This window comes from Cervus canadensis, chromosome 10 (genome assembly GCF_019320065.1).
Source record: "Cervus canadensis isolate Bull #8, Minnesota chromosome 10, ASM1932006v1, whole genome shotgun sequence".
Lineage (NCBI taxonomy): Eukaryota > Metazoa > Chordata > Mammalia > Artiodactyla > Cervidae > Cervus > Cervus canadensis.
The window spans coordinates 34,716,608-34,740,899 of NC_057395.1; the positions used below are offsets into that span (position 1 = coordinate 34,716,608).

A 24,292-nucleotide genomic window follows, 5' to 3' on the forward strand; every position below is an offset into this window, starting at 1 on the left:
AGACTAACCGGGTGATGTGAGCGTCTGCGTAAAAAGGCTACAGGCGGAGCATGCCCAGTGCGGTGAGCGCGTCCTCCGCCCTCCCCCTCCAGATCTCTGAAGATAAGCCTTGAACTTTGCACTTGCAAATGTCACCGCATACGTTTTGCACTAGGTTGGGTTTTTTCCCCCCCTTAAGGTTCTCGAACAACTAATGTCTTTTAACAATCCAAGAGCAGGGAAGCTGAGAGGGTCATAAGATGCATGAAGTTTAGGGCGAATTGATGCCAGTCTTTGGATGCGCTTAGAGTGTTATCTTTAAAGCCATCAAAAGCATCCAAGTGTTGTTTCCCCTCCCCACTGGGATGAGAAAATAAGAATCTCTTTGGATTGGAGTCCTCCGGGGTAGGAAGTGAGAGCCCCGGAGGCCGAAAGGGACGGAGAAGCGGGGGTTTGCCCAGAGCATGGATGGGAACCGAGCAGGGGTTCTGCGGGGCTCAGCGCGCACTGAGGATCGCTGCCCGGGGCTGCAGCTGCGGACGGGAAAGGCGCTGTCTGGCTGATGAAGGCCACCTGGATCAGGCTTCTGAAACGCGCCAAGGGAGGAAGGCTGAAGAATTCGGATATCTGTGTAAGCTTCAGGGCTTTCGTAGAGGGGAGACGTTATTTTGTCGTTGTTTCTGTCGCTGGTACAAGTGAGGGCTGTCTGGGGCTCCTGTGATTAGTAATATGATGCCTATTGCGAGAGAGGGAGCGGAAGAGAGTCCTCTAATCCTCTAGCTCCTTTTCCTCTGCGGTGGTTTATCGCCCTCGGAGCTCCCCCCGGGCAGGTGTTTTCCCGTAGACAGCTTTGATGAAATATCTACTTAAAGGGACTGAAAAAGATATGTTGCTTAAAGATTGAGGGAAGCTGGCAGCTGTTGCCTTACAGTTTTGTCAGAGGAGGCATTGGGTAAAAACAGAGGTACCAAAGGCTGCTTAAGATCAAAGAAGGGGTCATCTATGGTAGTGGCGTCAGAGAGTTCAAGTTGATAACTCCCTTGACTTTATGTTTGTTGTTTTTGTTTTTGTTTTAGCCTATCGTCTTCCTAATTGTAAATTCTCACTGTAGCTGTGGACTGTTCTTGAAGCTCTCCTTGAAAACGGTGTGTGTGTCCTTCACTGCACTGCACCACAGAGTCAGTTTAATGATAAGAGAACTTGTTCTGGCTTCCAGAAAGGCTCCTAATTGGACCATAAGATTTGGGAAGGAAGGGTATCAATAACTTGGACGAGGTAACTCTCCTAGTGAGTGGTCTGCAAACCAAAGCTGGATGTATGTAGCTGGTTTGCCACCAAAATGGATTATTTTTATTCCTCTTTTCAGGAATGGACAGCACAATCTAGGAAGCTAACTGCCGTGTCAGTGAGACCTTTCCGTGGCCAGCATCATAGACGGACTCTCTTTTAAAATGTCCATTTTCCTCTCCAGGGTTCGGCAGACTCCTACACCAGCCGTCCATCCGATTCAGATGTTTCTTTGGAGGAAGATCGGGAGGCAGTGCGCAGAGAAGCAGAGCGACAGGCCCAGGCCCAGTTGGAAAAAGCAAAGGTAAAACCCTTCCTTCTGTGCCAAGCTCTTTGTCCATTGTGCTGAGTCCATGGTGGGCCACCTGCCGAAGTTCCTTCTGAAATGTACATCTGGTCTGTTACCGTGTTTTCTTGATTGGCTGTAAAGAGGTACAGGATGTGGAATGTGCTGACTTCCCTTGGTAGAAAAAGGCAGTGTAATATATGAGTGGTCTTGCCTTTTATGTTGTTTTATAATCCAAGCAACTTGTTTCCACGGGTGGATGGTTTATTTAGATGCAGAAAAATGATCCCTGAATATACAGAGAGGAAAAACTGCTTCTAATAGGAAAAGGATTTACTTTGTTTTGTTTTGTTTTCAGGAAACCATTTCTCTGCTTAGAAAAACAAACTTTCTTCAAGCTGATGTTTATTCTCTTCGACTTGAACAACCTTTCTTCTCACTTTGACTCCTTAGGTGTTTTATAATAGTATTTTTCTTATATTTAAAAAAAATGGATTGCATTATGCTTTTCAAAAAGAAAGCAAGAAGGGATTTTATTAATTAAAGATGTCCCTCCCTTTGGAGCTCTTTCTTCTCCATCCCATAATAATTAAGTGGAAGGGGGACTGGAAGCCAGATATGAAACATAGACGTACAGAATTTAGCTGAGACTGTTTCATTTCACACATTGCCATGATTTGGATTCTTTCTCCCCTGCAGTGGTTCAAATAGCAGCTATTCCTAAAGCATAGACTGCTGTTGTTCAAGTTCAAAGGGCCTTGGTGTGTGTGATACTTGGTAATTTTTAAATGAACCTATTTTAACGAGGTCATCGGTTTTCTTTTGAAAAAAATGACTGCTTTGAAAAAAGAGTAAGTGTTGATCTTGCTAAAAAAAAAAATCCAGGGTAACATTAGAATACTTCTGCTGGCTGCTTCGTCTCTGAGATGAGTAAAATCTCTGTGTGTTGCTATGGGAATCATGGCTTGGAGATGCTGGTTTGAATGCATGGACTGCCCTTATGTAATATTCATGACCTCTAGCCCAGCTGCCATAGTAGTTTGCAGAGGAGCTGCCCGGAGACCTTGACTTAAAAAAGTACTTCCAGACATCAAAACAGTGTTCTCACCTCAGTGGGCAGGCTAGTCATCTCCAGGTGTGACAGTCTTGACGGCAAGAGGACTCATAAAGGGCAGAAGCAGAAAACTGATAAAGCAAGGTGTGGCCCCGTTGCCACCAACGTATCTGCTCTGCTGAAGTTAACCATTTAAAACATTACGATGTGACAATATGGGTGAGAGTGGTGGACATATGCTAAGTGAAATCACCTGATCACAGGACAGACGCTTTACTATTCCACTGATAGGAGGTATCTAAAGTAGTCAAGGAGGAAGGCTCAAAAGGGAGGGGATGTGTGTGTGTGTAGTTATGTCTGATTCCCGTTGTACAGCAGAAACCAACACATTGTAAAGCAACTATCCTCCAATTTAAAAAATTTTTTAAATAAAAGAATAATAAAGTCGTCAAACTCTTAGAAGCAGAGGGCAGAATGGTGGTTTCCAGGGACTGGAGGAGGAGGAAATGGGGAGATTCCACAGATAGAAAGTTTCAGTTATGTAAGATGAATAAGTCCTAGAGATCTCCTGTACACCATTGTGTCTATAATAGAGTACAGCTAACAGTTCTGCTCTTCATTTAAAAATTATTAAAAGGGTAGGTTTCTTGGTAAATGTTCTACTGCAATAGAAAAATTATGAAGTTGAAATTAATGAATGTACAACCAATGAAATTAATTGCCCCAAATTTGTCTTGTAGCTAATATATGCTGCAATTTAGAATCTCAATTCTGCATTCTATATTTTGCACCAGGGTGCCAAAGGAAAAAAAATAAGTCAAGAAAAAGAAACTAAATAACAATTTGTATTCCAGAAATAAGAGTGTTCTATTTGCACTTGTTTATTCATGTGATTTTTCACATGCTAAAATTAAACAGTTTCTCCAGCTCATATCACATCATCATACAATCCAGTGTCTTGTAGGTTTGCTTTTCATCAACCACAAAGTCCTTAGTTATCTGTTGGTGCATTTTTGTCTCTCACTGCTCTAAGTCCTGAGTTCAGTGACACAGCTGCATAGAACTCTTTTTTTCTTTTTTTGTATTAATTGGAAAATAATTGCTTTACAATGTTGTGTTTGTTTCTGCCGTAGAACAACTCGAATCAGCCGTAAGTATATTCCCACTCTCTTGAGCCTCCCACCCACTCCCCCCATCTCACAGAGGTCATCACAGAGGCGGGTTGGGCTCCCTATGTTATATGGCAGAACTTTTTAGTATCTTTCAACCCAGTATGGATCATACTGTTTTCCTTAATCAAGCCGGATTTGTGTTACTTGTCATACAGACTAAAACATTTATAGTTACAAGAGAAGTAGAAGATGAAAGAAAATGAAAAGAATTTAAAACAAAAGCAAAATAATTGAAGGGCTATATCCTGTGTTTAATGAAAACAACTTACATTCATTTTTCTTCTTTAAAATTAGGCCAATTATCTTAAACCTCTGGATTCAAATACATGAGTTACACTAAAGTGAGTGAGAATTTGAATATGTTCTGAAAGAAGATACAAAGAGTAGGATTTAAGTGTACTTTTGGTTAAAATCATGCTTTGGTAGGTCTGATTTCTTAATTCTGATATTTTTGAAGAAGGTATACAAAAAAAAGGATCATACGTGGGTCATTCATTGGGCTATTTTTAATCTCTTTTCCTCCTCCAATATATCATCGTGCCTTTGTGGGATCTATTTCAAAATGAAACCTTAAAGTTCAAAAATATATAAAATCATTGTTTACTTTTAAGATAGTTTTAAGCACTTTTTCCAAGCATTTTGAAAGACGTAAATGTTTTTACATTTATTTTGTGCCTCTTATAACATCCTTCAAATAGAAAGCCTTTATAACTTGGTGCTTTAACTCACCTACCCTGCAGATCACTTGCTATAAGTATGTGCAGTATCAAAAATACTGATCTTTCAACCAGAAACAATCATGGAATCATAATAAAGACAAATGAACTAAAAAAAAAAAAAGCCCGTGCAAGTGCCTGAAATAAACCTCAGTGGTGTTTTCAGACCCTGGCATTCTGTAAATATGAAGTATATTATCCATTAATTGCCTTAAGAATACGCCCATGAAATAAGGTGATTGACAAGTAATGAAACTAGAGAAAATAGCTTTTGAAATTAACTGACCTACATAAGATTATATAACCTGGCCCTCTGTGCTTTCCGTAAAGCCCAGTACTTTTCACTACTGCTTTGTTACGGCTTCTCTTAAACTTGTAAACTCTGCAGTGAACAGATGAAATATTTATTTTGAGGCAAATAACTCACATGATCTTGTTCTTTAACTTGATGTTTTCTGATCCCACATGCACCTTTTGATCTTGTTCAGGTTCTCTGTACTTTGAAGAGCCTGCCCTATTTAATCTGGCGCTCTTTGATATTGCCTTAAAGGCAAATAATATAGGAACTTAATTTATTCCCACATTGATCTTTTTAGTAGAACAGCTTTACTGAGATATAGTTCACTCATTTAAAGTGTAACATTTTGGCGACTTCACTGGTGGTCCAGTGATTGACTTCACCTTTCAGTGCGGAGGGTACAGGTTTGATCCCTGGCAAAGAGCTAAGACCCCACATGCCTTTCGGCCAATAAAAACAAAATATAAAACAGAAGCAATATTCTAACCAAGTCAGTAAAGACTTTAAAAATGGTCCACATCAAAAAAAAAAAATCTTTAAAATAGTAAATAAAAAATAAAGTGTACAATTCTATGGATTTTAGAATATTTAGTGTTGCAACCATTACTGTAGACTTTAGAACATTTTCATCGTCCCCTTAAGAAATCTCATGTTCTAAATTAGCAGTCACGTGCTGTTCTTCCCACCCACCTCAGCCCTAGGCAACCACTATTCAATTTCCTGTCTCCATAGATTTGTCGGTTCTGGTTATTGCATATAAATGGAATCATGCAATAGGAGATCTGTCATGATTGGCTACTTTCATTTAAGTAACGTTTTCAGCATTTATTCCTGTTATCGCATGTATCAGCACTCCATTCCTTTTCCTTGACAAGTAATATTCCATTGTATACATTTATCACATTTTATTTACTCGTTTATCAGTTGGTGGACATTTGGGTTGTTCCCATCTTTAAGCTAGGACTGGAAAAGTTCAGTTTTCATTCCAATCCCAAAGAAAGGCAATGCCAAAGAATGCTCAAACTACCACTCAATTGCACTCATCTCACATGCTAGTAAAGTAATGCTCAAAATTCTCCAAGCCAGGCTTCAACAATACATGAACTGTGAACTTCCAGATGTTCAAGCTGGTTTTAGAAAAGGCAGAGGAACCAGAGATCAAACTGCCAATATCTGCTGGATCATCAAAAAAGCAAGAGAGTTCCAGAAAAACATCTATTTCTGCTTTATTGACTATGCCAAAGCCTTTGACTGTGTGGATCACAACAAACTGTGGAAAATTCTTCAAGAGATGGGAATACCAGACCACCTGACCTGCCTCTTGAGAAACCTGTATGCAGGTCAGGAAGCAACAGTTAGAACTGGACATGGGACAACAACTGGTTCCAAATAGGAAAAGGAGTATGTCAAAGCTATATATTGTCACCCTGCTTATTTAACTTATATGCAGAGTACATCATGAGAAACACTGGGCTGGAGGAAGCACAAGCTGGAATCAAGATTGCCGGGAAAAATATCAATAACCTCAGATATGCAGATGACACCACCCTTATGGCAGAAAGTGAAGAAGAACTCAAGAGCCTCTTGATGAAAGTGAAAGAGGAGAGTGAAAAAGTTGGCTTAAAGCTCAACATTCAGAAAACTAAGATCATGGGATCTGGTCCCATCACCTCATGGCAAATAGATGGGGAAACAGTGGCTAACTTTATTTTTTGGGGCTCCAAAATCACTGCAGATGGTGATTGCAGCCATGAAATTAGTTATGACACTAGACACCATATTAAAAAGCAGAGACATTACTTTGTCAACAGAGGTCCGTCTAGTCAAGGCTATGGTTTTTCTAGTGGTCATGTATGGGTGTGAGGGTTGGACGATAAAGAAAGCTGAGAGTAGAAGAATTGATGCCTTTGAACTGTGGTGTTGAAGAAGACTCTTCAGAGTCCCTTGGACTGCAAGGAGATTCAACCAGTCCATCCTAAAGGAGATCAGTCCTGGGTGTTCATTGGAAGGACTGATGTTGAAGCTGAAACTCCAATCCTTTGGCGACCTCATGCGAAGAGCTGACTCATTGGAAAAGACCCTGATGCTGGGAAGGATTGGGGGCAGGAGGAGAAGGGGACGACAGAGGATGAGATGGTTGGATGGCATCACTGACTCGATGGACATGAGTTTGATTAAACTGGGAGTTGGCAATGGACAGGGAGGCCTGGCGTGCTGCAGTCCATGGGATCTCAAAGAGTCAGACATAACTGAGCGACTGAACCTAACTGAATAATGCTGTTATGAACATTCATGTAAAAATTTTGCATGGACATTTCTGGGTTCTAAGATCATCTTATTTTTTATTGAAAGATTTTTTTTTTTTTCTTTTCCCTTTCACTTCCCTCAAAATGATCTTTCCTGTGTGCAGAGATTCTGAGTTGAGAAATATGGATATGGAAGGCATTGGGGCAGAGATGAAATAGGTTTGGTGTGGTATTCTTAGAAAAATGAATTAATGTGAAATTTTAAGTCAATTGTTCTCTTATCAGTAAATGTCTACTGTACTGAAGTGTATTAGTCACAGTTGATGGGTAGAGGAGGCATTGAAAGGCCAGAGCCATAAGAGAAAACAGACAGATAAGCAAAATATCTCTGCAGAAGGCTTCTAGTATTTGTTAAGGGAGAAAAGTTGTGGCCTTAAATCACGCTAATCAGAAGCAAACGAGAAGTCTTTTAGTCTCCAGACAGACTGCCCCCAGCTGGCAGGAACAGAAAATTCTTCTTGGGGGTGGCGATGGCTTCAAACTATACCTTCCAATATGGATAGATGCAGTTTAGGTTGTAAAGTAAAAACTGGGGAGTGGAGAAGGAAAACTTGATAAGCAATGTGAGGAATGGCCAATATTAGGGAAGGCTTGGCAGTCAGAAAACATGGAACCTTCTAGAGGAAGGATTACTTTTCTGAGACCTTGCCAACTTAAAGATGTCTTTGTTCTAGTCTCCTATTTAATTACTATTTTGTCTGGGTATAATATTCATGTATGAAAAGCATTTTCCCCCAGAATTTTCAAGACATTGTTTTGTTTTCCTGTGGCATCCAGCACTGCTGTTGTGGTTGCCAGTGTCATCCTGTCTCTGAGTGCAATTTCTACATGATTTTCTCTAATACTTGGAGAGCTGTTTGAAATTTGGTCTTGATGTGAAGTTTGTTATTTCTGGTGAGCGGCATTTCATATGAATATTCATTGTGAAGGGCCAGTCTCTTCACTTCTGGAAAGTGTGTTATTTGTTTATCTATTTATTTGTTTTTGATCATTTCTTTCTCTGCTTTCCTTTTTCTGGTTCTCTCATTTATCAGATGTCTGGCTTGGGTTTTCTTCTCTACTCATTTTTTTTCTTACTAGCCTTTTGTCTTTTTGTTCTGAATTTTTCTTCACCCTTAACATACTTATTGAAATTTTTCTTTTTGAAAATTTCTAATTCCCAACAGCTTTTCTGTCATTTCTCCTTTTATAGCTTCTTGTCGTCCTTATTCCATGGCTATAATTTTTTCTCTTATATCTCTTAAGATTTCTTTTAGGTTTTGTGTAATGTGAGTGTTTTTTTAAACTTTTTAATTGGATTTTATTTATGTATCTGGAGATTTTCTTCAAAAGTTTGATTTTGGGTTATCCATTCATAGTTAAGAGTTTCCCAGGTGGCACAGTGGTAAAGAATTTGCCTGCCAATGCAGGAGACAAAAGAGATGCAGGTTTGATCCCTGGGTTGAGAAGATCCCTTGGAGGAGCAAATGGTAATCTGCTCCGGTATTCTTGCCTGGAAATTTCCATGGGCAGAGGAGCCTGGTAGGCTGGAGTCCATGGGGTCATAAAGAGTCAGACACTATTGAGCAACTGAGTACACAAAGCACATTCATAGTGAAGAGCAAGATGTAAAGCTGAGTGGAAGCTTTCACTGACGGTAAAGCTTCTTGACTGCTAGTTTTTTAGAGGGTAGTGGTGGGAGGGAGTTTCTCTTCATCCGATCAGTGTCCCTAAAGGAGTCCCTGGTCTCTCTACTTTAATTCTCATCTTTTTACTTTGCTAATTGCCACTGCCTCTTGTTTTCTATATTCTAAGTTTTTGTCTACTTCCACCTCATTTGCTGTTCTAACTCTATGGGTTTAGACTTTTTTCACACACAGGAAAAAAAAAATAGTTTCAAGAGGAAGCATTTGTTCAATTGACCATGTTTTTAATCTTAGGATTTATCAATAAACATACTATAGCAGAAGAAAAATGTTTTTCATATTACCTTAGTTTGTAAATGCCTTAGACACTAGGAGAATCCTATCCAGCTGGAAATATCTCCTACCTGGGCTCTTCAGAAGAATGAATAAACAGGAATGTGTTCATTCACCTTCAACCCAAAGATGAATTTTTATTTCAAAAACATTAGACATGTTTCTAAAAATGTATCTTAGTGAGAAAAGCATGTGGGAGGTAGGAGAGATGTGTGTATGCCTATATCACATAGTTTCTTAAACCCACAAGATAGACTATTGGACAGAATTCAAAGAACATGTGGCAGGTATTAGAGTAGATGGTTCCACATAGGGGGAAAACGCTTTTAATTGGTACAAAATAAAATCCAGCAGAGAGGTCTCATCATCAAAAACATAAAATATGGGAGACATTCCTTAGAAAATATTTTAGACTCAGATTATTTTCCCACTGCTCATTTTAGTACTGTCTCTTAATTTTTGCGTTGAAAAACTGTCAGCCCTCTTTTACTCATAGCAATTACCTTCCAAATAGTGCTAGAAAATTGGCAAAATATGTCTAATTTCCAACATCATGAGTTAGTTTATTGTTCAAATATATATTAGGTTAGGCTGTAAGAAAGAAAGTGTGTGAAAGCCCCATGGCCCTGATAGCGTTCTGCGTAGCTCATAAATATGACTAGGTAGGTACAGTCATATATGTTGGTGCTGTAGTTCCACTCATCTCAAATGTTACTTGACAATAATAGTAATAACGCAGTAATAATGACACTTATTGAGTGATTACTGTTCACTGTAGACAATTTGAAAGCTAGAAAAGGAAAAAGCACAGCTCTTCATCCTAGAGCATTTTGAAATCCTCCAGAGCAGTTATCTAGATACAAGTAAATCTCTGATGCTGGGCAAGATTGAAGGCAGGAGGAGAAGGGGACAACAGAGGATGAGGTGATTGGATGGCACCACTGACTCGATGGACATGAGTTTGAACAAGCTCCAGGAACTGGTGATGGACAGGGAAGCCTGGCATGCTGCCGTCCATGGAGTCGAGAAGAGTCGGACACGACTGAGCGACTGAACAGAGCAGTTCTGATCATGTAACGCATACAGCATCAATTCCTTTATGGTCTTTTACATCAGGACTAACTACTCTCCGTTCAGGGGCTTCGGTCACAATGATCTCCTGTGCATTACTGGCCGGCTGGCAGGTGAGCTGGTGACCAGCTGATCTGGGATGGCCTCTCACCTGTGTCTGTAGGTTGGCAGCTGTCAGCTTGGGCGGCTGCTCCTCCTCTAGGTGATCTCCCGTCGCCAGCAGGCTGGCTGGCTCCTCCTCCCAGTGTTCTCAGGGTGACAAGTGCAGAAAGAGAGAACAGGTCCCAGAGGGCAATATTCAAGTCTCTTCTTGTTTCCTGTGTGCTAATGCCCTCTGGCTCAAACTCTCAGCCTGTAGTGGGTGTGGGAGGGAATGCCCAGGGCCTTGGATTCCGGTGGGTAATTGTTAAAGCCAATTTCAGCAAACCATCTGCCGCACCCATCTTCTTTTTATCTTCCTTCCCTCTGGAAGAATAAATGTCTCCCTACCTTTTGACAACCCTGACTTCCTCCCATCCCCACCTCTCCCTTCCTGTTAGTGCCAACCTGAATTATACCAGCATTAGCTCTCATTTCCTCTGTCATTTCTTCCCCACTTCCTTGAAACCAATTTCTGTCTCTCTTTATTGATGGTCTCTAGCAATGTTCTGCGTACACTGACCTCTTATTAACTGGTCCCTGGACTTCTTCGTAAGCCTTGCCTTTTTTTTTTCATCTCTACTAAGTCTGTTTTAAATGACAGGTCCTGGCTACAACACAAGCCTATTTCTACTACCTCTCTTCCTTTTCAATCTCTTCCACTGTTTCCCTCCACTTAAGTGTGGAAGTTTATTCAACCAAATGCAACAACCTTGACCTTCTGACTTTCTAAAAATTCATTTTTTATTTGAAGTGTAATTGACTTACAGTGTTAAGTTCCACTGTACAGTAAAGTGACTCAATTATACATAGATATATAGCTATATATATACACACATTCTTTTTCAGTCTTTTCCATTATGGTTTATCACAGTATATTGAATATATTTCACTATGCTGTACAGTAGAATCTTGTTGTTTATCCAGTCTATATATAATAGTTTGCATATGCTAACTCCAAACTCTCACTTCTACCCTCTCCCACCCCCACCTTGGCAACCACCAGTTTATTCCCTATGGCCCTGATTTTATTTCTGTTTCATAAATAGGTTCATTTGTGTTATAGTTTAGATTCCACATATAAGTGATATCATATAGTATTTGTCATTCTCTTTCTAACTTACTTCACTTAGCTTGATCATCTCTAGTTTCATCCTTGTTGCTGCAAATGGCATTACTTCATTTTTTTAAATAGCTGAGTAGTATTCCATTGACCTACTGGCTTTTATCTTTGGAGGCATGACTTTGGTTTTCAAATAAGTGAATTCCTCAGGAGCCACTGCAGAGGCAGAGGACTGCCTAGCAGCTTGTGTTCTGGTATATTCCTACTGGATTCAGCTGAAGCAGCTTTGTTATTGATATTTTTTTTTGGACATATTGGGACTTCTGTGTAGTTTCTCCTTTCAATATAGAATTTCACCTCTGTAACAAGCTTTACATCACTTCCATCTTTCCTTTTACCATCTCATCCTTCACACTGATTCATCATCACTTTAATTCTTTAATTCTGCACCTCTGCCCCTGACCTCTCTCCCTAGTGTTAATATTCTCACGTCTCCCTTTTTGGGGATCTCTATCAATTCAGCTATTTAAAGTGGAGCTGCCCGATTTTTTCTTTCAAACCTTTTCTTTTCTTCATTTTTAAAAATTTCTGTCAGTGTTAATGTCATCCTCCCAAACCCATAGACTTAGTCCAGGCGTCAGCAAGGTTTTCTTCTGTAAAGGGTCTGATAGGAGATATTTTAGTTGCTATGGGTCATGTGGTCTCTCACAATTACTCAACTCAAGGAAACCTGGGTTTGGATTCCATCTCTGCATAGACTGCTTGACCTTTTGATAAGTTATATGTGATGCTCTTGGTTTCAGTGGTAATTGCATGAGCTGGTGCCTGTCCAGTTCAGAGTTCCCAGGCAGGGGACTAGGATAGGCCCAGGCAGCTCCTCCTCCTGCCTTCAACGTCAGTGTCTAATGGGGTATCTGTATTAGAAGTGATGAAACTCCTCATTTTATTCCCCTTTCAGTTGTGCAAGGTCACCATATGCCATTATATGTGGATGTTACCAAACTCAGATTTGGCTGCTCATCACTCAAGAATCCACCAAGAGACAAGTGTTGGGTTAAAGGAAAGATAGCTTTAATGAGGAAGCTGGCAATCCTGGGAAGAAGGTGGACTCATGTCTTAAAAAACCAGCTCTTCCTTGCTGATCAGGAGACAGGGGCTCTTAAAGGAGAGTTTCAGGGCTGCGCATGAGCAGAGGAAGGGAGTTATATTCAGAACAGCAGAGTCAACTCTGACAGTCATCTTGAAATTGGTCATATAGTGGTCTGATCAGTGTCATCCTGATTGTTTTAAGTAAAGTTAATCTTCAGTTCCAGAGTGGTTCTGTCCCCATTTCCTTGAGGTCAGTTCTCAGAATTGTGCAAGACGGAGCAGTTCGTATCACGGCTATAGCCTGGTCACCATGTACTTAACTTCTTCCACCTGGTGGGCGTTTCATTCTCTGCAAAACAGCTCAAAGGACGTGGCTTAGAATATTATCCATAGCTCCTGACGAGGAACTAAAGGTCCTTGACTTTGTTTAATGATAAAACTATTTATTATTCTGTCTTTTTGACCATTTCCCTTTGTATCTACATTTTCTCATGTCTCTGATTAGACTTAGTCTCTGGTTCAAGTTTTTCTACATACAAGAGGCAGGCGGAGGACGTGGGGTGGAGAGTCTGTCCTGGAAAGGCCCCCGTAGCGCCCTGCTCTGTTACTTGGTCACTACGATATTGGAGTTGTTCGACTCGGTAGTGGGTCCTGGGTAACACATCTGTACTGGCTGCTGCCCTGTGTGACATTTGCACTATCACGTGATCTTCACAGCTCATCGATGAGATCCAGTTGAGCCCCTATCCATCCCCAGGACTGAGGCGGTATCCCGTCCCCAGCACTAGACTGTAAGCCCCTTGAAAGTAAAGGCAGAGGCTCTGTGCTTCTTAAAGGGACTCCCCTGGTGGCTCAGATGGTAGAAAATCTGCCTGCAATGTGGGAGACCAGACTTCAGTCCCTGGGTCAGGAAGATCCTCTGGAGAAGGGAATGGCTACCCACTTCAGTATTCTTGCCTGGAGAATTCCATGGACAGAGAAGCCTGGCAGGTTACAGTCCATGGAGTCACAAAGAGTTGAACACAGCTGAGTGGCTTGGGCTTCCCTGATGCCTCAGCGGTAAAGAATCCGTCTGCCAGTGCAGGATATGCAGGTTTGATCCCTGGGTCAGGAAGGTCCTCTGGGAGAGGAAATAGCAACCCTCTCCAGTAGTCTTGCCGGGAAAATCCCATGGACAGAGGAGCCTGAAGGGCTATAGTCCTTGGGGTCACAAAAAGTCAGACACGACTCAGCAATTAAGCATGCATTCATGCTGTGTAGGGACACTGTAAGGACAAGCTTCTTAATCTCATGGTTGCAGACTCCTGCCTCTGTTATCAAGAGCAAGTTAACAAACGATGCTCTCTTGCTCTTCTCATGGGCTCTTTCCTGAGTAACACTTGAGTATTTTAGGAATAAAATTACATGCCGTTCTGTCTTTCTTTATGGTTATATTTATCTTGGCAGTCTACCCAGGAGTGAGTTTTAAGTTTCTTATGGATAAGAGTTACATGTTTAAAAGAGAACCTGATACTCGAATTCAACACTCTCTTCCAGTGGATTTATGGTTTTTATTAATGGAAGTTCTAGGAATCTGAGGTTTGCCCACATTCAAACTGCACTCTGGTGTAAGAACCCTTATAAAGACTGTTAACATAATACAGACTTCTGGCAGTTTCAAAACCATAAATGGATTGGGGAAGGATTATTATAAACTTTGCTGCTCAAGCGTTCTTTTTTGTCAAGAGCTGTAACTGAACATCTTCATGATATCTTTATAAACATAGCTATAAATACATGATTCTTCTCTTTTTCTCTCTATCATATATGAATGGGGAACAACACAAAGGCCTTTAAGCACTTAAAATAGACAACCTTTCTCTGCTCTTGAGCTTTTTGTCCTACCAAGAGCTAAGTGAAAGATGTTGAAAACTGTGAAAGAGCAGAATTTGTTCAATTAGCAAACATTTGATGGGTGGTTTTGTGCTTTTGAGCTAGGAGCTAGAAGAAGGGATATCAGAGATCTGTTCAATGTGGTTTCTCCCTCCAGAAACTCATGGGCTGATTAATGATGATGCCAAACATGCATATCACTGGCTGTGAGAGCTTCCCAGGTGGCTCAATGGCAAAGATTGCACCTGCCAAGCAGGAGACACAGGTTCAATCCTGGGTCAGGAAGATCCCCTGGAAAAGGAAATGAAAACCCACTTCAGTATTCTGGCCTGGAAAATCCCATGGACAGAGGAGCCTGGTGGGCTACAGTCCCTGGGGTTGCAAAGAGTCAGACACGACTGAGTGACTAAAGAACAGCAGCAACAGTGAGCCAGACCCTGTAGGGATGGGGAGCAGGTGGATGGAAATAAGGCTGGGTGGAGGAGGGCCGGAGACCAGAAATAGGGCAGTAGGGATTACTGGTGCCCCCGTGGTGCAGTGGATGTCCCTTCAGGGATAGACCTTTGCTAACCAGTGATGTGCTTTTTCTAAGGTTATCAAGATTGACTGCTAACTGAAGATCTCAACAAAGGCTGTTATTTGGCTTAACTTTGCCTAAATACCATCTAATTCCATCTAATTCCAGTTTATCTTAAACAATCAATGCACTGAAGTGTTTTTTTTTTAATTCTCTGTACCATTTGGAAGTGTATGTACTGCTCAGTCATGTTGACCATATTCATGTTAGGTAGTATCTCTAGAACTTTTGCGTCTTACACACCTGAAACTCTCTACCTGTTGACCAACACCTCTTTCTTTCTACCTCCCTGCAGCCCCTGGCAACCAAACTACCTTTCTTTTTTTTTCTAATTTGGCTGTGCCGGGTCTTAGTTGTGGCTTGCAGGGTCTTCAGTGTTCATTGCAGCACATGGGATCTTTAGTTCCCTGACCAGGTATCCAACTTGGCATTGGGAGCTTGGAGTCTTGGCCACGGGATCACCAGAGAAGTCCTGGAAACCATCATTCTACTTTCTCTATCCTTTTTTGTGACTACCTGAGGTATCTCATGTAAATGGGATCATACAGTATTGGTCCTTTTTCAAAAGAAAAAAAAATTATTATTTACTTGGCTTCATTGGATCTCAGTAGCCCTATGGCCTGTGGGATCTTAGTTCCCTGACCAGCTATCAAACCCACATCCCCTGCATTGGGAGGAAGATTCTTAACCACTGGACCACCAGAGAAGTCCCACAATATTGATACTTTTCTGACTGGTTTCTTTTATTCAACATCATGTCCTCAAGGCTTATCCATGTTGTAACATGTGACACAATTTCCTTCTCTTTTAAGACCAAATAATACTCCATTATGTAAACAGACCACATTTTCTTCATCCATTTATCTGTTGAGGGAGCTGTTGAGGGACCAGTAGGCTGCTTTCTCCTCTTGTCTTCTGTGAATAATGCTGTAAAGAATTTTTTGTGTGTCTTGGACTTTTTTAATGTTGCTGTTAAGCTTTTCCATCAGCCAACAGTAGCTTATGTTTATATGCTGTCTTAGTGTTGAAATCTCCAGTATCCCAAAGTATTACTTTGCTTGGTCTTTGCAACTACTCAGTGGGGAGGGCAGAGTTCCCCATTTTAAGAATGAGGAAATTGAGGCAGTGTCTCTTGAAGACATTGAAGAGTCTTGCCCAAGTGCCTTGAGCTGTTAGTGGTGGAATTAGGACAAGGACCCAAGATTCTCTCCCTGTTATACATGATTTTTATTTATTTATTTTGGGCCCTGCTGGGTCTTTGTTGCCATTTCGGGCATTTCTCTTCTTGGGGCGAACAGGAGCTACTCTAGTTGCAGTGCGTGGGTTTCCTATTGCAGTGGATTCTCTTTGCTGAGGAGCAAGGGCTCTAGGGCGCAGACTTCAGTAGTTGCGGCACATGGGCTCCGTAGATGGAGCTCCCAGGCTCTAGAGCACAGGCTCAGTCGTTGTGGCTCACGAGCATAGTTGCTCCACTCCATGTGGGATCTTCCTGGAGCAGGAGTCAAACCCACGTCTCCAGCACTGGCGGGGGGAATTCGTCGCCAGTAAGCCACTAGGGAAGCCCCCAGGCTTCTCTTTTGTAAGATTCTGTCCTATGTTCTTTCACCTAATCAGTGAGCCCTTTTTAGAAAGATATAAACCAAGGATGCACTAACGTTGCCTCTTTGTTTCATGCTCTGGAGGAGTTAAAGGGATAAACTTGTCTTCTTAAATAACAAAAGCAAGAAAAAACGCATGGCAACTGTTAAAACAAGTTTAAAAGTAAGAACACCACCTCTGCTATTTTTATTTTTCATTTGCTATTGTATCTAGGTAAGTACAATTAGAGTTCACAAGCAAAATATCTTTTTCCCTCCCACATTTTAAGCTTAGTTTATGATATTTATGCCCCTGATTTGGAATGGGTGCTTTTTTTACCTTTTTAATATCCTTTAAACAAAAATTTTGAGCTAAAATGTCTCAAATCTAACCAAAGAAGTAGCATTCAGGATATGTTGTATACTGAATTCTTGGTTAAATTGAGATCCAAATGGAATGTACCTAAAAAATTTTGACTAGGGTCTTCCTTTAGAGAAATGGAAAACTAAGGGCTTCCCAGGTGGTGCTAGTGGTAAAGAACCTGCCTGCCAGTGCAGGAGGCATAAGAGACACAGGTTCAAGCCCTGGGTCCACAAGATCCCCTGGAGGAGGGCGTAACAACTAACTCCAGTATTCTTGCCTGGAGAATCCCATGGACAGAGGAGCCTGGCGGGCTACAGACCTTAGGGTCACACAGAGTCGGACACAACTGAAGTGACTGAGCACACACAATCAAATATCTAGGAAACAGGTTGGCTGGAGAATGCTAAAGAAACAGATTTTAAGTAGGGCAAGGGAGAGAAGATTGAAATTACAATGAAACTATTTGAAAAGAGATTTCATAAGTGTTGTTTCCTGTTAAGATTAAAAAAATGGTGAAAGAATGGTCTAAAAATTATAGCATCCAAAAATGTGACGTTAGATGTTATAATTGACTCAAGAGAGATGAGAATGTGTTGTAAAGAAAAACTAGGAAACTGCCTTAATGATGGTTTTGAGGAAACTTTTGTGGCTTGAGAAAGTGTTAGTTTATTTTAACTAAATCCTGCCTTGAAAAAGATGGAAGACACCAGTAGCTGTGAAAGTTATTTTTGTCCTACTGATTCCCTACTAATAGTTCTTTCTACTGATATTTGCAGGATTGACACTTGTTGCTTTAAAAAAAAAAGTTCTTGAAGACTGAGGCTAGTACTATGCTTACCCTCCCCTCCCAAAATGGGACCAGGAAGTGTGTTTGGCAGGAGGGAAGCAAAAATGTCAGTAGTCAGTCATCAGTCAAGTGGTCCAGTCTTTCTGCTTTCCAGATCCATTCCCTGGGTTTTAAACACTTTAAATCTTCCTTTTATCTTCTTAGAGGAACCGTGGTCATCCTTGAATCAAGTACTTATTGGATCCATTGTAACCTTATGTTTGAGTCAACCTATGTTCCTTGCATATGAAAGTCAAGTGACAAGTTGATTTACAAGGCAACTTGATGTCACACACAGTCATGCAGAATTATAGCAGATGATTGGCATATGCTACTAGCTTAAGTCTGTAAGTTTAAGTAGTCTGACTTGTGTGATAGTCCTCTAATGGATATATACAATGAAGTAGAAAAAATCCTTTAAATAAGACAGATGCAAAGTGAATGCATTATTCATTTGACACACTAGTATTCAGTTACCTCCCTTGCAATATGGGTGATGCTAGAGGATATAAAGTGATTAAGCCTTGGTCCCTGATTATCAGGAGTTCCTTTAAGAGGACATTTAACTCTTAAATGTAGTAACCCTATGGGAACATACAGTATAATCTTGTTTACCTCCTCACTCGAAAATGAAAGAGACAAGTTGATCCCCTGGAGCCCAGCTTCCACGGCTTCTCTGAACTATATGCTAAGGTTTATGAACTGCCTGGAGCTTTTTCTGTGTGGGGGAGGGGGGTGGGTATAGTTGCTTTACAATGTTGTATTAGTTAATGTACAACAAAGTGAATCGGTCCTAAGTATGCATATATCCCCTCTCTCTTGAGCCTCCCTCTCACCCCTCATTCCCACACCTCTAGGTCATCACAGAGCACCAAGCTGAGCTCCCTGTGTGCACCCAAAAGATTTTTTTCTTTAATTTTTTAAATAAAATAAAATGATATTAATAAAGGTCAGTCACTCTTGTTAACTCTTTGAGAAAAACTATCCATTTGAGTTAGAAAAACAGGGTACCTTATAATCTTAGGTCTTGAAGTAATTTCTTATATTTCCCTGAAATATATATGGTATTTCCTTAGCTGGAAAAAAAAATGTTTATTGTAACATCATCGATATAGAACCTTTTTCAGGATTTTTATTGTTTTCTTAACATTTTAATTTTATTGGAGTATAGTCAGTCGCTTTAAATGTTGTGTTTCTCATGTACAGCAAAGTGATTCAGTTATATGTGTACATATATTCTTTCTTCTTTAGATTATTTTCTCATATAGGTTTTCGCAGAATATTGAGTAGGGTTCCTTGTGTTGTACAGTAGGGCAAGGATTTTTAAAAAACAGTTTCTTCGTCTTTTCTGAATTGTGAATGCCTTTGAATATATGATGAAATCTTTGAGGCTTTTCCAGAGAAACAGTCAGCTTACATACCATCAGCAAGTAGCGGCTTATGTTTATTCAGTGTCTCAGTGTTGAAATCCCCAGTGTGTTACTTTGCTTGGTCCTTGCAACTACACCATGAGAAAGGGATGACAGAGGCTTAGCCCATTTATGAATGGGGACGTTGATCGTGGCCTTCACAGACCCCTGAAACAAATCCATGTACCCTATGAGTTTACAAAGTACAAGAAGAACCTTTGTTAAGAATCCCAGTCTTCCTCCAGTTAGAATGGCTGATGATCCCAGTCTTCCTCCAGTTAGAATGGCTGATGCCTTAAAAACCATAAGGGGGTGGTGGGCGGTGAGGGGCACTGTGCTCAGTCGTGTCCAACTCTTTTGCTATCCCATGGATGGTAGCCCGCCAGGCTGCCCTGTCCATGGGATTTCCCAGGCAAGAATACTGGAATGAGTTGCTATTTCCTCCTCCAGGGGATCTTCCCCACCTAGGGATCGGACTGGTGTCTCCTGAGAGTCTTGTTCAATGGCAGGCAGATTCTTTACCACTTTGCCACCTGGACAATCCTAAAAATTATGGGCATAGTAGTAGTGTTAGTCGCTCAATTGTGTCTGACTCTTTGCAACCCCATGGACTGTTGCCCACGGGGCTCCTCTGTCCATGGGATTTCCCAGGCAAGAATACTGGAGTGGGTTGCCATGCCCTACTCCAGGGTATCTTCCCAACCCAAGGATTGAACCCTGGTCTCCTGCATTGCAGACAGACTCTCTATGGTCTGAGTCTCCAGGGAAGTCCCCAAAACTGTGGGATATGGTCCTAATTCTGGGAAGTGTTTTCCTTTGCTCTCAGATACTTGAGGCAATGAACGCATACATTCTTCTCGGAATTCTCATCTCAGCTATAGTGTTTAGTCTAGTGTGGAAGCAGAGGTTGGGCAGATATACAATACTCTAAATACTTTCATGCACTCTATAGCTGTAAAGGATGTTCTGGTTTAAACAGTTGTCAATGATAAGCGATTTCAATGCTGTTTTGTTTTCATATTTTCCAACAGCCTGTCGGAAGGGGCATACAACTGAAAGGTCCTTTCAAGTTTCACAGGACGATAGTGAATCTTCCTGGGTTGGTTTACTGATCTGTGAATTTCTGACTTGCTTTATCTTGTGTTAGCTTCCAGAAAATATCTTCATATTTGTTCCTGTTTATTCTTGCTTAGGGCTTCCCTGGTGGCTCAGCAATAAAGAATCTGACTGCAGTGCAGGAGACAGGGGTTCAATCCGTGGGTCAGGAAGATCTCCTCGAGAAGGAAATGGCAACCCACTCCAGTGTTCCTGCCTGGGAAATCCCATGGACAGAGGGGCCTGGCGGGCTACAGCCCATGGGGTTGCAAAAGTCAGGTACAACTTAGCAACTAAAACCACCACCAGCCCATTCTCTGTTTGGATTATCTGTTGGGTTAGGATAACCAGGACACTGACTAGCTAGGTGGAAGGGACCCTACCTGCAGGTTACAGAACATTGGGCTCTGTCTCTCTGTTGCCTAATTGTTCTTTATTTCCTGATTAGACGGAAACCTCCTGTCATCTTTCTGGCTTCTTGGAAAAACAAATGACATATTAAATGTTCCCAGGAGGAGACATTTTCCTTTCAGAGATTCAGGATTCCATTAAGAGGTTCCCTTTCTTTCAGCAGCCACGTGCTCTGGTTTGGCGTGGTCTGCTGATCTATGCCGCCAAGCTTCCCTGTGTCGTCATCCATTACTTCTCTATCCTGAGCTCCTAAAGAATTCCTCTAACTTTATTTCTAATGCTTAAAAACTTTTGTCTTGGCATATTTAACTGCTGTAGCTCTCTGAAGTTAACTGTTGTATATAACATGAGATAGGGACTTTGTTTCATTTAAGGCATCTGTTTGTTCCAGAGCTGTTTATTGAATAGCGTGTTCTCTGCTGCTCTGAAATGCCTGCTCAGTCACAAATCAATTTTCAATATATGAGTAGGTCTGTTTCTGGACTCTTTTTCCTGTGTCAGTGCTATACTACTCAATTACTGTACTATTAAATATAGGACAAGTCAGCCCACTGTATTCTTCAGAACAGAGTTGGATATTCTTGGACTTTTCTATATAAATTTTAGATAGCATGTATGAAATTCAACTGAAAAACAAAGAAAAAAATACAAACCTAACTGAGATTTGGAATTTCATTTAAGTCTGTGGTTTAATTTAGGGTAAAATGCCTTTATTACAATATTGAGTCATCTTATCCATGCATATGAAATATCTCTCCATTAATTCAGTTCTTGAATGTTTTATTATTTTGTCCATAAAGGTTATGCTTACCCTTTTTGTATTTGTTCCTAGGTATCTTTTTTTTTAGTCACTATTAAAGTCCCTTTGTCTTACTTTTTCCCCTTCTCTCTCTCTCTCTCAAGTTATAGTTTTTGTTTGCTAATGTATAGAAATGTAGTTGATTTTTTATGAAAAATCTTTACATGCATCAGTCTTTCTAAGCAATTGATAACTGCTAATAAATTTTCTGTAGATTCTTGGGTTCAATATCAGACATAGATAGAGCAGTCTTACCACATGAATAAAGAAAATTCTGTTTCTTTCTCCCAAATCCTTTTAACTTTTCAATTTTTTTTCTCATCTTACTGCACTGACTAGTCCATCCACTGCAGTGTTGGTTGTCCATGGTAATAGTAGGCATATGGGTTGGAGTATTTAAAGAGAATGCTTTTAATTTACTCTTAGGCAAAATATTTGATGTGGGTTTTCTATAAATGCCTTTAACAGGATGTTTTCTTCTGGTTCTAAATTGTTGGGTTAAAAAAAAATCATGAACTGATACTGAATTTTTTCAAATGCCCCTTTTTGCATCTTGTAAGGTAATCATCATATGATTTTTTTCTTTAAATTTCTCACTGTAGTTAGTTATATTAATAGATTTTCTATGTTAAACTGACTTTACATATTGGGATAAACAACCTGTTTTGATATTTTGCTGGATTTAACTTTCTAAGATGTGTGTGTGTGTGTGTGTGTGTTGTATGTGTGTGTTGTATGTGTGGTTGCAGGGGAGATACCCCTATTTTGTACTGTTACCATGATTTGAAATTGAAGTTTGTTACTCTCGTGAAATTGGTTTGTTAGTTTTTTTAAAAAAAAAATTCTCTTCCCTGGAAGCATTTATGCTATGTTTCAACATTTCTTCCTTGAATATTTTCTAGAACTCATTAGGAAAATTCCTATACATGCTGTGGTTTTTGTTTTTTGATGGGAAGATTTTTAACAATTGATTCCAATTCTTTAGAATATCTTTCTAGTTAAAAGTAATCTATCTTTTCTTAAAAAAGAAAACTTTTAAATTCTGTTTCCACTTCATCTGTTTTAAGACTTTTTAGTCATAAACTTATTTATAGTATTCTCTTTATCTTATTTAGTCTCAGTAGTATCTATCTTACATTTCCTTTCTCCCTTTCAGCTCTTTACTTGATTCAGTTCAGTTCAGTCGTTCAGTCATGTCTGACTCTTTGCGACCCCATGAACCGCAGAACGCCAGGCCTACCTGTCCATCACCAACTCCCGGAGTCCACCCAAACCCATGTCCATCGAGTTGGTGATGCCATCCAACCATCTCATCCTCTGTCGTCCCCTTCTCCTCCTGCCCTCAATCTTTCCCAACATCAGGTCTTTTCCAATGAGTCAACTCTTCGCATGAGGTGGCCAAAGGATTGGAGTTTCAGCTTCAACATCAGTCCTTCCAATGAACACCCAGGACTGATCTCCTTTAGGATGGACTGGCTGGATCTCCTTACAGTCCAAGGGACTCTCAAGAGTCTTCTCCAACACCACAGTTCAAAAGCATCAATTCTTCGGTGCTCAGCTTTCTTTATAGTCCAACTCTCACATCCATACATGACTACTGGAAAAACCATATCCTTGACTAGACAGACCTTTATTCACAAAGTAATATCTCTGCTTTTTAATATGCTGTCTAGGTTGGTCATAACTTTCCTTCCAAGGAGTAAGCGTCTTTTAATTTCATGGCTGTAGTCACCATCTGCAGTGATTTTGGAGCCCAGAAAAATAAAGTCAGCCAGTGTTTCCACTGTTTCCCCATCTATTTGCCATGAAGTGATGGGACTGGATGCCATGATCTTAGTTTTCTGAATGTTGGGCTTTAAGTCAACTTTTTCACTCTCTTCTTTCACTTTCATCAAGAGGCTCTTTAGTTCTTCACTTTCTGCCATAAGGGTGATGTCATCTGCATATCTGAGGTTATTGATATTACTTGATTACTTTCACTAATATTTATCCATTTGATTAATAAGTCCCAAGAATAAAATTTAGTTTTTAATTCTGTTTTCTATTTTATTAATTTCTCTCTATTAAAAAATTTCCTTCTGATTTCTTTTTTCTTTTTCATTCAAGTTAGATACGTAGGTCATTATTTCTCATCCTCTCCTCTGTTAATCACATATGCCTTTTACATTTCTATTGAAGAGCCATATTTACTTTAGTCTACAAACTTTGACATGTAGGATTTCATTATTGTTCAGTTTTAAGTGTTTTCATTTTGATTCCTTATTTCAGCTGTGAATTATCGAGAAATGTGCTAATTCCCAAATGTGTGCAGGTTATCTTACTTTTGACCTTTCTCTGTTCTTTGATTTTAGGTCTGTTTCAAATGAGTCATGGCTCAATTCTATTTATTTGGTTCAGTATGACAATTTTTTCTTTTTAAAATATAGCAATTCATCTTCTTCCTTTGATTAAGAATATACATATTTGTACTTATTTTACACCACAATCTTCCTTTGTGCATCTGTTATTGTAGTTGTTGTTGCTTAGTCTCTAAGTCATGTCCAGACTCTTTGTGACCCCATGGACTATAGTCTGCCAGGCTCCTCTGTCCGTGGGATTCTCCATACCAGAAAAACTGGAGTGAGTTGCCATTTCCTTCTCCAGGGGATTTTTCTGGCCCGGGGATCAAATGCCCATCTCCTACATTGGCAGACGGATTCTTTATCACTGAGCCATCTGGGAAGCCCTTGTGCCTCTAGTACGTTACAGATTTCTATTTTATTTCCCATCTCAATATGAGATGATTGAATTTTTAAATCTGTTTTTACTCTTTACTAATTTGGAGGTTATACATTATACTTCTGTTTTTTAGTGGCACCTTGGAAATTTCAGCATGAATTCTCAGCAGTAGAAGTTAATCAGTAATTTAATTTCCTTTTGGACAATATAGGGACTTTGGAATTTTT

At 40.2% G+C, this 24,292-nt stretch overlaps 1 protein-coding gene across 7 annotated transcripts in view; it reads left to right on the forward strand.

The window, feature by feature from the left end:
- CACNB2 (calcium voltage-gated channel auxiliary subunit beta 2) overlaps nucleotides 1–24,292 on the forward strand; it is a 410,486-nt gene that overhangs the window by 273,279 nt on the left and 112,915 nt on the right. For 5 of the 7 annotated variants that reach the window (XM_043478990.1, XM_043478992.1, XM_043478996.1 and 2 more), the window contains one exon: nucleotides 1,451–1,570. In XM_043478990.1, coding sequence (XP_043334925.1) covers nucleotides 1,451–1,570 — 120 coding nt within the window. Of the gene's footprint in view, nucleotides 1–167; nucleotides 611–1,450; nucleotides 1,571–24,292 lie in introns of those variants that run through there. The other 2 variants (XM_043478995.1, XM_043478993.1) reach the window with 2 other exon arrangements.